At 44.3% G+C, this 15,519-nt stretch overlaps 1 protein-coding gene across 3 annotated transcripts in view; it reads left to right on the forward strand.

Moving 5' to 3' along the window:
* Nucleotides 1–15,519, forward strand: part of BLK (BLK proto-oncogene, Src family tyrosine kinase) — a 72,678-nt gene that overhangs the window by 42,348 nt on the left and 14,811 nt on the right. For 2 of the 3 annotated variants that reach the window (XM_077779650.1, XM_077779649.1), the window contains exons 2-4: nt 10,280–10,388; nt 12,801–12,852; nt 14,687–14,780. In XM_077779650.1, coding sequence (XP_077635776.1) covers nt 10,281–10,388; nt 12,801–12,852; nt 14,687–14,780 — 254 coding nt within the window. In that variant the 5' untranslated portion in view covers nt 10,280. The remainder of the gene's footprint in view (nt 1–10,279; nt 10,389–12,800; nt 12,853–14,686; nt 14,781–15,519) is intronic. The other variant, XM_077779651.1, reaches the window with a different exon arrangement.

The following is a 15,519-nucleotide window of genomic DNA, read 5'->3' on the forward strand; positions in this document are numbered from 1 at the left end:
AGCTTCTCTATGTCAGCAGAATCAAATGTCAGTGACTCCGTAAACACGTGTCTGTATTTTACTTACCGCTCAGCACCCTCAAGCCTTTGCCACTTGAAAATCTTCTTTATTAATTTTACCACGGTGGGGAGTACATTTCCACAGTGGAAAAATTTTCACTCTACAAAACTGAAATAGCCACATGTGCATCTCCTCCTCACTGTGCCTAACTTGGCAGCCACTTTGACCAAGAGCACAACCGCGTAACAAGATGTCACTGCTAGCCTGCCCCCCCACCCCGGCAGGGGGTTGTATGTGCTCAGGATCTCCACCTCCTCAGCCAGGAGTTACAGCTCTATATCCGGTCCTATACCAGTAGTGGGCAAATATGCTGCTAGCATTTAAAAGCATCATACAAGGTGTTAACTGAAGTTTCTTAAATAATTCTATCATACAGTCTACAATCCAACCCGTGGAAAAACTCTGTTTCCTGAATAAGGTTCCTACCTCCACGTCTCTAGGAGAACACTATTTCTCTATATCCAAAGACTACCCACCCCTGGTGGAATTATGTGTGACATTTTTTCTTTCTGATGTTTTACTTTCTCAACTAACTAACAAATGTAGAAGGATTGATGGAATGAGAGTATCAGTATTTAGTAATATTTAGTAACCGCCAAGGGAAACATTAGTTGAAGTGTTGATGAGGAGCTTATCAATGGAGAGATCAGACCAGCATCACCTGAACCCAGATCTATCTTACCATCACTAAAGTGGTGCAGCCAGACAGTGTGAGCCTCCTGGTAGTAGGTGATATGAGCACATGCTCCTTCCAAGGCATGCCTGAGAGAAAAAGATGAACCTGGATCTAATGGAACCCATAGAGTTAAACCTATGTACTAAGAAAAGGGAGACAGAGAAATAAGTCATCACAAGGAAGCAAAATCCAGAATGTAGAACCTTCTATAGGACCACCAACCTGTTTTTTCAAACTGATGGCACAAAACTAACCAGAGTAGGGGGTGCGGGCTACTCCAGTAGAGGGGAGACATAACACCATATGTGATGTAGGAAACGTGTTTGAATCCCAAATAAGATAAACCAACAAGAAACCATTTTTGAGACAACTGGGGAAATCTGAATACAGGCTGGATGTTAGATAATGCCGTGGAATTGTTGCTAGCTTTGTTAGGTGTGATAACAACGTTGTGGTTGTGTAAGAAACCATCTCCACGTTTTAGAGACACGTGCAAAATATGTGGAAGTAACATGGCATGTTTCAAGCCATTCTTTTCATTTCATTTCAAAAAGTTTCAATCCTTTTTTTAGAAAATTATTTGTCCTAAAATATTTCAAACAAGAAAATATTTTTTAAAGATAATTAATGAATGTGGGTGATGTGTATGCCAGTGTTCGTTATAGTCTTTATTTTTTATATTTTGAAATTTTTCATTAAAAGTAATTTTAACCTAAAAAAATGTATCTGAATTGTCCTTTAAGGTCTAGTGTTTCCTCCCAGGTGGAAGTGATTTCTTCTTGCTGAGTTCACAAAACCTCTCTTCTCTATGTAATCCTGCCTACCTTGAATTGCTGTGACTTAGGTAGATGTCTCACCTCTTTATCCTACCATGAGGACAGATTCCTTCCTTATTTCCTCTCTTGGTCTTTGCCTGACACGGTACACGATTGACAGCGACTGAATGAACACAATATAGAGCTCTAAGAGCCAGCACTGCTACTGTTTTATGTTCACAGGTGGAGGGATCCATATTATTCAAGTTGAGCTATCCTGAATTTGAGACTCAAAAAATGGGTTTCAATTCAAGTTCTTTGGCTTCTTCTTTGATTCAAAGTCACGAGGCCATCACTAGGCCTCATCTAGGATATGGGCAGGATTTGGAATGACTGGACGTTGGCAAACACTCCATGGAAGAGAGAACTCACTGAAGGGAAGACAATATCTCATCATGGCCACCAACACCTCTGATGAGACCCGGCTTTGTGAATAGGCTCACCTGTTCCACCTCAAGGCTGCCCCTCCATGTCTGACAGGTCAAGTCAGAAAGGTAAAGCTTTCAGCTAATAACAAGGCAAGGTTTCCAGATTGCAGACTTAGGAGGTAGTCAAAACTGGATGTAAGGCCATCCACACAGCTCACTAGCTGTTTGACCTGGAGAAACCCTTCATGTCCCAAGTTCATCTTGTCTTTAGAAAGAAGGTAGCAATGCCTATCTCACACAGTTACTGAAGAAATCATTATTGATAATTTGTATATGTGGAATAATAGTAAAACCTTTATTAAATACTTACTATAGTCCAAGCGCCATTCCTAGATGTCCTAATAGCCTGTAATAACTAATTTAATCTTTACAACATTCTGTTGTAAACTGTTATTATCTCTAGACTAAGAGACAGAAATGTTAAGTAACTTGCCCAAGGATACCCAACTAGAAAATAGCAAAACCCAGGATTCAGAGCTCAGCACTCTTGTCTACCATGCAATGTGGTGACCCTCCATCATGACAGTGTAAGTAGCATGTCTGGATTAGTTTCCGGCACATGGGAAGCACTCAAAACAGTATAGCACTTGCTATTACAAAAGTAAACTAGAGGGGCGCCTGGATGGCTCAGTCGGTTAAGCATCAGTCTCTTGGTTTTGGCTCAGGTCATGATCTCACAGTTTGTGAGTTTGAGCCCCACATCAGCGTAGAGCCTGGGATTCTCTCTCTTTCCCTCTCTCTCTGCCCCTCACCCACTAGTGCTGTCTCCCTCAAAATAAATAAATAAACTTAAAAAAAAAGGTAAACCAGAGTTTACCTGAGTTTTCTGTCATGAAATTATATGTAGTCCAGGGTTAACTTCATGCGTGAGACTTTTTTTCAACCAAATCATCCCCTTGCCTCTAAAGTAACCTGCCTGGCTTCTAGAACAGCCAGTGCAGATAAAGAGACTCAGAGCCATCAATAGTTCTCTGGGCCACACAGCAGCCACCATCCACATTGGCCTTTGTCCCCCTGCCCACCACCACCTTGGCTTCCAACACCAGGCCCGCAGGACCCTCCTCCTAAAAAAAAGGTAGCAAATCCCAGTGGATCCCAGGGCCACCTTTGGCACCATGATACCAGTGCTAGGGAGGGAAAGTGTCACCCAAGTTGCTCTGAATGCCCTCTAGTTAATATGTTTTTAGCACACTCAGGGCTCTGTTCCTTTCTCACCTTCATCTTGCTGGCTCATGTGACAACCGTGAGAAGTATGTACAGACTGTTGGTCTTGACCTTTACAAAACATACATATTTGTGTGTCAATATCCCCAAACATTTTCCATATGCTGCATTTGAACCTGAGCACGTCAGCTGGTGAGTGAACATTCCCAGCCTCACCGGGGCCTGCATCCGCCTGCCAGCGGCTTCGTCTTGGCAGGACAACCATTTTTGCCTGGGTAGTAGTGTTTGCACAATCGTTTTCATATTTTGGTGCATTTTTCTCTAATTTTACACAAATAGTCAAACAGTCATTGCAATTATGCCCATCATGACGGGTGAGTGCATCATTTAAAAAAAACATCTGCGAAAGATTGAAAATAGATTGCGAAGATTTGCAAATGGGCAAGATGTAACTGCGAATTTCATAACATGGTTTAATTCGGCAGAAAACTGCTCCCTCCCCACAAAACAGCAAAGTCCATTGTTTTACTGTTTTCAGCATTCACCTTTGAGTATGCTTTTGCAGGAAGGCTTTGTGTATGAAACGAGGAGCAGTTTCATACCTCCCATTTTTGTAGAGGAGACTGAAACTCCATGACACTAATGGCTTTGCCCAAGTTCACATGGCCAATGCCTAGCTTGCTTTAGAGTCCAGGTTCCTTAAACTCCCGTCTCCCCCCACTGCACCAGGGAAGGGAGAAAGGTGCCCGAACGTGCCAGAACTCCAGAGCGACCCACGTCCCCCAGACCTCCCAGCTCCAGCAGCAACCCCTGCAGTCTCTCCTCCGGATAGAGGGCTTCCGAGGCAAGTGGCGGCCCCCACAGAGGAGAGGACTGAGTATCTGAACCTGAACCTGAGCTGTGGGTCAAGGGGGATGGAGCCCTAGGCAGGGCTACCTGTGCACCTGCTTTGAGCAGCAAGTTCCAGGCAGTACTGGGGCAGAGATCACTCTCCATCTCCTGGTTCTGTCCTCCTCAGCATGACTGTAGCAAGCCACCTCGCCCCGCTCTTATCTTCAGCCATAAAATGAGGATAATTGGAACCAAACTATGGATGCTTTCCTGAATATCACATAAATCATATACACCAAGTGGCTTTTCTACCTATGAACTGCTAGGCAACTGCAAATAAAGGGTTTCTAGTTTCTCTATTTTTAGTTGCTCTTCCACCACATCCCCTGTCAGGCTGCGGCTGTGTGTCAGGCTGCGGCTGTGTGTCAGGCTGTGGCTGTGTGTCAGGCTTTGAGCATCTCCCTTGGGGCAAATGCTGATCTCCGTGCTCTGGTCAGTCAGCATAGCGGGGATGAATCCACACCAAATAAACAAATAGAAGCCCCTTCCCTCACCTTTCCCTTCCTCTTGCTACCCCCCCACTACACACACACACACACACACAAGCACACAAGCACACACACATAGGTGTGTGCACACACTTGCTCTGTCATGCACACACACAGGTGCATAAGTGCACACTGTCTTCCCCCAACCATACTCACTTTCCCTCCCTCTCTCTCACAGACACACACACACACACACAAACTCACACCCTTCTCTCATCTGTCCTTCACCAATGGAAAGGAGACCAGTGTCTTCTCAGTGCAGCAAAGCCATCTGGAGCCACCAAGGACTTGCACATGTTTCACTTCACTTTTGCATGGACTTCTGCATTTGCGGGCTCCACCCAGCCTGAAACTGCGAAAATATCACAGCGAGGTGGCAGCCTAGCACCCAGACGTGGCCCTGGCAATCAAATGGCCCCCTGAGTAACTCTAGTCTCCAGTCAGAACCACTGTGGTGTAGGGCATAGCGAACCTGTGTGTTTATAAAAACCAGGGAAAACCCTCCGTATATATACCGATAAGGAGTCAAAGGACCAAGACGTGTAAGTAGTGGGTGATTTCATTGTAGGAATTTTACTTTGTGTCAAGTTATTTAGATGTTCAGTTATGTTGTTTAAGTGGACAGGAAGTTTAAAATTGATAGCAATATGGAGTCCGTGTTGGGAAAATTCTAGAAGCTGTTGCCTACCGATACTTCATTAAGCCAGGAGACTGGGAGAGATCAGGAAAGGCTTGAGTCTCAGACAGCCCTGGTGGCTGCTCAGTGGCCATTATTAAAGATGGGCGCTGGCCCTGACTCTCTGTTGCTGGGCACGTTATCTGCTTTCTCTTTATTTTTCTGCTTGTGACGATAATGTAGGCTTACTATTAAAGGGTTCATGGAACATATGACATTATATGAAAGAAGAGAAAAGTCACATGAAGTCCTATCACCTGATAAACAACGTTAATATTTTAGGAAATATCTTTTTGGGGCACTGCTTTGCATCAACACCCACACCACACATGCTCACACACACGGTTTTTATAATTCACTTTTGTTTTTGTTTTTTTTACCCTTCTACCTCCCCCACTGATAATGAAAGTAAACAACTTGGTGTTTATCCTCCCAAACCCCACTCCATGTAACATAAAAACATATGCATATGCCTACCTAGAGAAGTTTCTTTTTTTCATTCTTTGGTATTTCCAGATATGGGATAACTTTGTCCACTTTTTTGAAGCTTGCTTTTCTCATGTAACGACATGTTGTAGAAATTCCTCTTAAAAATTTTTTTAATATTTATTTACTTTAGAAAGAGAGAGAGTATAACCAGGGGAGGGTCAGAGAGAGAGACACACAGAATCTGCTGAGCTGTCAGCACACAGCCCAACACGGAGCTAAAATTCACAAACCGTGAGATCATGACCTGAGCCAAAGTCAGACACTTAGCTGACCGAGCCATCCAGGTGCCCCAGAAATTCCTTTCGGCTTCACTTGTAAAAATCTAGCATATTCTTTTTAATAATTGCATAATATTTTAGAGACTTTTAGAATGCAGATTTATTCAACAATTCCCTGAACGGTGAGTAGTTACAAAATTCTGTTTTGTTTTGTTTTGTTTTTTGCTGCTGCAAATATTACTACAGCAAACATTTTTATATCTCATACATTCCTATATACTGATGTTTTATTACTCTGTGAGATTCTCAGAAGTGAGATTGTAAATGGAAAGGAATATGCATTTAAAAAATTTTTTTAAGTTTATTTGAGAGAGACTGAGAGAGTGAGAGATCAAGCACAAGCTGGGGAAGGACAGAGAGAGAAAGAGAGGGAAAGAATCTTAAGCAGGCTGTCAACACGGGGCTCAATGCCACTAATGGTGAGATCATGACCTGAGCTGAAATCAAGAGTCGGATGCTCAACCAACCGAGCCACCCAGGTGCTCCTGTATTTTTAAATTTTAATAGAATTTGAAAATTTTCTACATGGTTGGTAATATTTTATATTTTATTTGTCTGATAACTTTTTAGCCCTTACCCCTTGCCTGGCACTGCTTTAACAATTTAGGTTCAACAATGAGTAAGGCAAAGATCCCAGCCCTCATAGAAGGTTCATTCAAGAAATACAGTGGGGAAAAAGAAATGAAATAACAATAATATAATAAATACTTTCATTCCAGAAATGTATGAAAACAAAATTCTCCCTTGATTTACCATCAACAATTGATATTATCTTTCCTTTTATTTTCCCCCCTATCTTATTGATAGAATGTGATATTTATTATCTTAATTTGCATTTCTCAATTGGTAAGTAATTTTAACATTTTCACATGTTCCTTTAGCTATATGGATTTGTGTTGGGTAAACTGCCTTTTCTATCGAGTAGATTGTATGCAAGACCCATGATTCTTGTTAATTTTCATGACCTCTGTGTACATTATAAATAAGCATTTATCTGTGGTATGGTTTGCAAATCTTTTCCCCAATCTATTGCTTATGTACTGACTTCATAATTTTTTTAATCATATGATACCTTCTGTGTTTATAAATTTGTCTTTTTGTTACCAATATATTTTTTAGTTCTCTCTTAGCTTCTGGCAATTCTATCTTGTTAATTGCTATCTCTGAACTTTGGATAATATGTGTAGTATCCTAAATCGTCTTTCAGTTAATTCCTTCTGAAGTTCAAATAATTTCTTTCAATTAATTAAAGTTTAAAAAAATTTTTCAGTATACATGGAATTTATTTTTTAATATGGTGTGAGGTAGGGGTCTGATTGTACTTTCTTCTAGGTAGACAGCCAGTTTTCCTAATACCATTTATTAAAAATAAACTTTCAGTTCTCCATTGAAGTAAAATGCTGCTGTTTTCATATATGCAGTTCCAAATGCAGTGGCATCTGTTTGCGCGTTTATCATTCTGCTCCACTGATTATATCTCTATTCTTACTCCAGTTGTGTGCTATTTTGATTACAGTGCTCTTTTTCATAGTTTTAAAGCTAGGTTAAAGTTGTATTTGGTCATAGAACACTTCAGATAATTTTATCCAATTAAAAATTGTAATTATTATTGAAAGTACAGTTAATTTATCTTAGGAATGAGGAAGAGGACATAATCAAGAAAGAGAAGCGATTAAAATAATTACAAGACAACACTACATAAAACTTTATGGCAACAAATTAGAAAATGTGGAGGAAACCAAAGGTCTCCTTATAAATCATATAATCATCAAAATGGTGCAAGTAGGAGGAAAAATGGAAACTAACAAATTCCTGTAGAAGAATGGGAAATGTACTTGAAGATCTACTTTTTATTTTTTTAATTTTTAAAATTTATTTTATTTTTTTCCTCTGAAGATTTTATTTATTTATTTTTAAATTTATATTCAATTTAGTTAACATACAGTGTAGTATTGGTTTCAGGAGTAGAATTGAGTGACTCATCTCTTACATACAGCACCCAGTGTGTTCACCCCAACAACTGCCCCCCTCAGTGCCCATCACCCTCGCTCCATCAACCCTCAGTTTGTTCTCTATATTTAAGAGTCTCTCACGGTTTGCCTCTCTCTATGCTTTTATCTTATTTTATTTTTCTGTCCTTCCACTATGTTCATCTGTTCTGTTTCTTACATTAAATATCTACTTTTTAAAAGGACCCCAGAACAGGGGCGTCTGGGTGGCTTAGTCGTTAAGCATCCGACTTCGGCTCAGGTCATGATCTCACAGCTCGTGAGTTTGAGCCACACATTGAGCATTGTGATGACAGCTCAGAGCCTGGAGCCTGCTTCGAATTCTGTGTCTCCCTCTGTCTCTGCCCCTCCCTTGCTCATGCTCTGTCTCTCTGTCTCAAAAATGAATAAATATTAAAAAAAAAAAAAGGACCCCAGAACAGATGACTTACTGGCTGAGTTCTATCTAGCCTTTAAAGAACAGAGAGTCCCAGTATTACTCAATGATTCAAAGCCATACGAAGGACGGAGAGCCCTCTGTATGTTACGAAGCCAGCATCATCCTGATGTTAACTCCTCATTGACAGACTCCATTTGGGAATATTGATTCTCATTTGAAATAAAACATTATTGTTTTTAATATTAATATTATTATCTCATTTAAAATAAAACAAACAGCTTTTATTTTGGAATACAAGGATATTTCAGTAGCCAAAATTTTATCAACATAATTCATTATATCAACAAATTAAACAATCATTTTAAGAGACACTAAATAGGGTACCTGATAAAATTAAGTATTAATTCTTAATAGAAATCCATAATCCCTTATTCAAAATTCTGATGCCATGAAATCTCTGAAAACTGAAATGTTGGCTTGTAACTTTGGCACCAGATTTCATTTGCTGCTGAGGTTTATCTGAACTGACATAAAGAAGCTACTTGAATACAGAGAAATATTGTTCTTTACAAATGTGAAATATTGCATGTTCTGTTTGCAAGGCACACTCACTTGTTACTGGATCTTGTTATTGGATCTCTCTCTCTCTCCCATATTTAAAATTATTATAATCTTCCTGTTTTTCAACATGAATTTGAGGAGAATTAATATGAGACATGTACTTTCAACTTTCTGGAAGAAAAGCATCACTGTGTTTCAGTAAATCTAAGACACCGCTGTTGGAAGACTAGCATTTATTCTATGTATCACTAAAAAAGAGAGGGGAAAGATGCTGCTATTTACTTTATGAATCATCATCTGTTGTAAAATACATCACAGTTTCAAGAGATATTGAAATGTGAAAAAAAGGTGCATTCTGGAGTCAATGAAATACATCTGAATGTATGCAACTGAAACCAGTCAGAAACTCTCCACCAACCACACGGCCCTTGTGACAAGAACAGGGTCCCAAGGTCCTTTCCTCTATAAATGTCTGTGTCTTGGGGATGGGCCAGGGTAGTGGAGGGTAGTGGTCTGGGGTCAGCCAGGGCTTCACAGGTGGCTCTTTGTTGGTTAATGGTTTGACCATGAACCACCTATTTAACATCTCAAACCTCAGTCCTGGGACAGGGATGATGCCTACTTACACTTAGAGTTAAAGGGATGATGTGAGATAGGCTTTGTGAAGTTCAAGAGAAAGTCCTTCCTAATAGCTGTCCCTGGAATGAAGGCGGTGCTGATGGGGTGATGTTGGCTGTGGTCTCTGGTATCTTTCCCACTTATATGACTCTATGATCGTTTACCCAAGAAAAATCTTGGCCATATCTCTCTCACTTATGGAAGACTCCCTGATATTTCTGAGAAGATGCAGTTGGCCTCGGACGCCTGTACCATCAGTGTGCCCTGAATTTATAGCATTTTATCTGAAAATCTGAGTGGGAAAGAACCTCAGACATGTCCTAACATGGGCCAAGAAAGGAACTTGGCCTTCCCAAGTAATACAGCCAGTGGCAAAATGAAGGCTAGAACCCAGACCACCAGGAGCATTGGTCAGACTCCTCCTGGATGTTCCTGGCCCCAAGGAAATGGGGTCCACCCCAGCAGTTTCTGGCAGTTTGCTCAGACCCAGATGATCTTTGTGTCCTAAACCCAGTCATTCGTCCTCTCCCATCCACTTCTTCCTGCTCTGGGAAAAAAAAAAAGATGGATGCAAACTTAGCCCCCAAGACTGCTTACTGACTCCATGTTCTGATTTTGGTCTTCACTGCCCTCCCACTTCCACCCCGCCTTTCTAATTGGCCACCTGGAAGTGGTTGGGGGAGCTCTTCTGTACTGAGGCTCTGAAGACGTACTCACATCACCAATCTGCTGTGTGGTCTCCAACAGGATGGGAGTGGTGAGCAGCAAAAAGCAGGTGAAGGAGAAGGGTAAGGGCCACTGGAGCCCTGTGAAGGTCAGCACCCAGAGCAAAGACCCCCCACCACTGCCACCCCTGGTGAGTGATGGCTATTCCCAGCTGGGGAGGGAGGGGGAGGAAGAAGAACAGAGAGCAAGGGCAGCGCCCTCAGGGCTGCTGCTTGTCTCCAGCCAGCCCAGTGCCATTTCTAGAAACTTCAGAGCTCTGACAAATCGGCCCCTGCCACTGCCACCAAACATGGCACCCCCCCTCATGTTGGTGTGGCAGTATAGTGGAACGTTTAGCAGCCAGATTGCCAGTGTGTACATGGATTTGCTGTGTACTTTGAAGCAGTTTACTTAACTCCCTGATGCCTCAGTTTCTGCATCTGTAAAATGGGTATAATTAAAATGCCTTCCTGACAGGGATATAACGGTATGTGATGTATATACAACGATGCAATCCCATAATATATTACCTTTACACAGGACCAGGTTAGTCTCCGATAATTCTTAGCCAATTTTCATTTTGCAAAGGGAAGCTTGAAGGGAAATAGAAATCAAACAGGTCAGCTTGAGAGGAAGGTGTGGTGGGAAAGGGTCTGGGGCATTGAGCAACCTCTGCTGCCCCGCCCCTAGGCAGAAGCTCCTGGCACTGCTGCCTCATTCCAAGGAGCTTACTCTCTGGAGGTGAGGAACCCTAAGACCATCCACATCCCCCCCAGCAAACCCGCAGGTTCCCGCAGAGCCTGTGATGCAGTTCTGACTTGATCACAAAGCAGTTAGCTCCCTTCCACGGAGGCTAGCACATTCCAAAGATGCATTTTTAGATGACTGTGTGTGACACCCCCTCCCGCACCTGCCCACCAACCCCTTTTTGCTTTGAGGCGGTGGTGAGTCATGCCTAGGACCTCGTCTCTTAGTCTCTGTCTCCGGGGCACATGCCACTGGTCATCACTTTACTCCAACGGTGACCTGGCGGGAAGTGGAGATCGCTAATCTCATTTCTTAGACAAACTAGGCATTTTATCTGTGTCCCAGCTTAGTCCAGGGCATGGCATGGAACAATGAAATGTTTGTTGAATGAGTGAATAATGGCAGGGGTCAACTCAGACTTATATAGAGTAATTTCCCCAAAGGTACATGCTAATAAGTAATAGAGGCTGGAATGTTTTTAACTTTAAAAAAAATCAGATAATATATACTAATTATGGAGAAAAATTATAAATACTCATTATCCTACTAGCCAAAGATGCCCAGAGTTAAGACTCCAGAGCTCCTGCCACCAGACCCTTTTACTCAATTTTATATTATGTGTTTATATTTTCTTTCTTTTTTAAATGCTTATTTATTTTTGAGAGAGAGAAGAGGACAAGCAGGGGAAGGGCAGAAAGAGAGGGAGTGAGAGAGAATCCTCTCTCGGGACTCGATCTCACAACCAGGAGATCATGACCTGAGCCGAAAGCAAGAGTGGGACACTTAACCAACTGAGTCACCCAGGAGCCCCATGTCTTTATATTTCCAATTGGGTCAAACTATACATACCATTTTGCAAAATCCTACTTCAAAATTGTGTCCGGTAAATATGGAATACAAAAAAAGAATATTCATAGCACATGCGTCAAGTGGAAAGAGTAATGAGATGAACACACAGCACAGCCCCTCCCGTCTTCAGAAGGGGAAAGTGACCGCCGTCCGCCCAGTCTGTCCTTCACCCCAGGCCCCCCTCTCCTGAATGTGTTTATCATTCCGTAGCTTTGCTTTTTTGTGTCATCACGTGTGTATACTGTTAAAGACTGGTTTAATTTTGCCTGTTACGATCTTTCAGTCAATCGAGTCAAACACCATGTGTTCTTCTGAGACTTGGTTTTCACATCTTCATGACGTTTGTGAATGTCATCCACGTCGACACATGTAGCTAGAGCTCATCAGCTCCCACAGGGGCGCGGAATTTCCTTGCATGACTATGCCCCAGTTTTTCTGTTCCTCCGCCATTAGTCCTAAGGATGATTTCCACACTCGACAATTTTTACGTATCGTTATTATTATTATTTTTGCTGGGAGCACTATTGAATGTATTTCCTGGTACACATATGCAAAAGTTTCTCTACAGGGTACATACCGAGGGACATATTTGCTGAGTTTCAGGGAAATATGCTTTTAAAAGAATTTTCCTGGAACAAATACCCTTTTGCAGCTTCATGATTTAATGGCAGAGCCAGGAGTTTAACCCAGGTGATCCAGCTTCCCACCCACTCCCCGCCTCCCCCATTCCATAGCTGCATCTTACAAAGCTGGGGTACCCCCATGCCCCTGCCTCTAACCCCATGTAGGGTCCCATGTGAGATGGCAAGGTACCTGAGAGTGGTGGCACCATGTTTATGGTCTACCTGTGCAACCTCCTGCTGACAAAGCAGCCTCCCTCCCCCCCCAGACCACCCAGCTGCCTCACTGGGCCCTGCCCAGGCCTCGGGCATTGAACTAATGCAGCGTGCCTGTGTCTCTACTTCAGGTCCTGTTTAACCACCTAGCTCCTTTGCCTCTGGACACGCACCCAGACCAAGGTAAGAAGGGGGTGCTTTGGAAGCTGAGGCTCCCTGCCCGGCCATGAGTAGTCAGCACAGGGGCCCAGTGGGGGGCAGCTTTCTGGAGAGGACTGGGCAGGCCAGAAAGAAGGCTGTGGGTGGGGGTGCTGAACCAGGCACAGTTTTCACTTGTCTGTGGGAGCCTCTCCAGGAACCAAGCATCAGTCCCTGTATCTGAGCCTGGGTGGGTTTTCTTTAAAAAAGGACTTTACAGACTATAAATGAGACAGAAAGAAAACCGTTACAGTAAATACAAATGGCATAAAGACAAACCCAAATTTTCCAAGATTCTAACTCCCAACCTCAGAGGGGGAGGGCCTACGACAGGTCTGCATCTTCCCTCCTGCCCTCAGTCTATTCTGTGAATGGAAGCATCTTCCGCCCTCCCCCCCACCCCCACCCNGGCTCTGAGCTGTCAGCACAGAGATCGATACAGGGCTCAAACTCACGAACCCTGAGATCATGACCTGACCTGAAGTAAGACGCTTAACTGACTGAACCACCCAGGTGCCCCAGCAACATCTTTTTCCCACTTCTTCCCTACTATCCAAAGCCATTGCCGACCTTCTGACTGCTCATACCATCCTCCCTCACCCCCAGTCTCTACTTCCACTCTGATAGATAGGACAGTTGGGGGTCCCATAATGAGTGACCTTGGCCTTCCTGGGTCAGGGGTGTGGACCGGGGCACTCACAGGATGGTAGCTTCATACAGAATTGGCTTACAGGCACTTATAACCCACTTACACATGGCACCAGGAGCTCTGTCAGCGCCAGTCAGCCATTCTCTCACACAGCATGCATTGAGCCAATAGCATCCAGAGGCTGGCCGGGTCCGAGTCCTGGGGAAACTATAGAACTGAGTGAGATGTGGTTCCTCCCCCGAAAGAGCTCAGAGTCTGGCAGACTCATGAGCAAAATGCTGAACCGAGATAATGATTAATTACCGTGAATCACCATTAATTACCAAGGTTTACCCTTCACTTCCTCCTGGGGGCTTCACATCTCCAGTAAGGAAGTCTGATGGCGAGGGGAGGTGGGGCAATCAACTAACTGCCTTTGGTGCAATAACTTGAATCTCAGAACTGGGGGTGGGGGGCACTGTCATCTATTCCAATCGCCTCTTCCCACCATGGGGAGGTGATGAGCCCGACGTCACCCCACACATCGGTCACAAAGCTGGATGGTCTACTCCCAGGTGAGCTAGGTGGTCCTCGAGTGACCTTCTTCCAGGTGGGTCTTGGCTCCCCAGAGCTGTGCAGAAAAGCCCTTCTCACTAGCGGTGGTCATTTGAACGTCCATTCAAGGGACCACCGGCAAGTCAGGGGGACTGCCTGCCGGGAGCACTGGGACACGGCCTTGGGCATGGTTACAGGTCAAGGTTACAGTGGCCATGTTCCAAGACCACTACCCTCTTTGGAAAAGAGGTGGGAAGGGGCAGGTGGGGAAAGGGAAGACTAGGGAAGCTCATGTTCTCTGCGGCGATAAGGAATCAGCCAACACTTGTTCCCAAACTTGACCCATGTGGCCAAGCTCCCTAGATCTTTGGGCTATCTGTTCCCTTAGACTGTGCCCTGTCCAGGCCTTAGGGTTCTATGTGGAGAGGAGAAGAGAAGACAGGATGGGCCCTGAGGGGCAGCTCGTTCCTTGTTCCTGGCAGCAAGGTCAGGGGGTCAGCCTGCTGACAGAAAGCTCACCACAGCCCCCCCCGCACCCCGCCTCTGCCCCAGCCTAACCCCCTAGCAGCCAGATGGCCCACCACGCAGACTTACCTGCTGGGCTGGGGGTGCCCCTCTCTTGCTTGTTCATTCTAGAGGAACATTTCGTGGTGGCCCTGTATGACTACACCTCAGTGAATGACAGGGACCTGCAGATGCTGAAGGGGGAGAAGCTGCAGATATTAAAGGAGTAAGTTTCTGGAAGGTGGCCCTGGGGTCAGAGGCCTCTGTTGCTCCCTGCCACGGCAGGACCGCCTCCCTGCCGTCCACCTCCCCACCCCACCCACACCCTCCATGGCTACCTCCAAAGGATCTTCTCCATACCCTGCCCCAGCCCATTCACCCACCTTTTTTTTTTTTAACTTGACCCAATCATCTTCCTTCTAGCCACCATTCCAAAGTCTTCCTCACATAGTGGTTTCCATTCTCCCTCTTCGGCTCCACTGTCAAAATCCTCCTCTTTCTTTAAACCCACAACTAACGTCACCTCCTTCATGCAGCGCTCCTGACAGTGCTTGCCTAGCTGCACTGTCTCCCTTGCCCGACAAGACTCACACAGGGTTCTACTCGTGAAATCAACTTTATTTCCTTCTCAGAAACTCTGCCAAAGTCTGTTCTCTCAAACATCTGGCTTGTCCTGTGAAGCCCCGGGGGCCTGCTTTTGTTCTTGAAGTTCCACAACGGCCTTGAGCCAAAAGCTCGAAAGCCCAGCCTTCTACAGGTCTATGTGGGGTGCCCGGCTCCTCCTCTGAGCAGCTCTCCTCATGCGTTTGGCCTTCCCATCCAGCCTCAACTCACTCACTAAATTCTTCCTCTGTCTCATTAATCAAGAGGAAGGCTACTTGGAAGACAGGGGTCCTCTGGGGCGGTCAGGCTGTCTGGACAAACTTCCCACCGTCCCCTTCCTCCCTGGGCCTGCCAGATTCTCT

The sequence above is a fragment of the Crocuta crocuta genome, unplaced genomic scaffold (genome assembly GCF_008692635.1).
Source record: "Crocuta crocuta isolate KB4526 unplaced genomic scaffold, BGI_CrCroc_1.0 scaffold158, whole genome shotgun sequence".
In the NCBI taxonomy this organism is placed as follows: domain Eukaryota; kingdom Metazoa; phylum Chordata; class Mammalia; order Carnivora; family Hyaenidae; genus Crocuta; species Crocuta crocuta.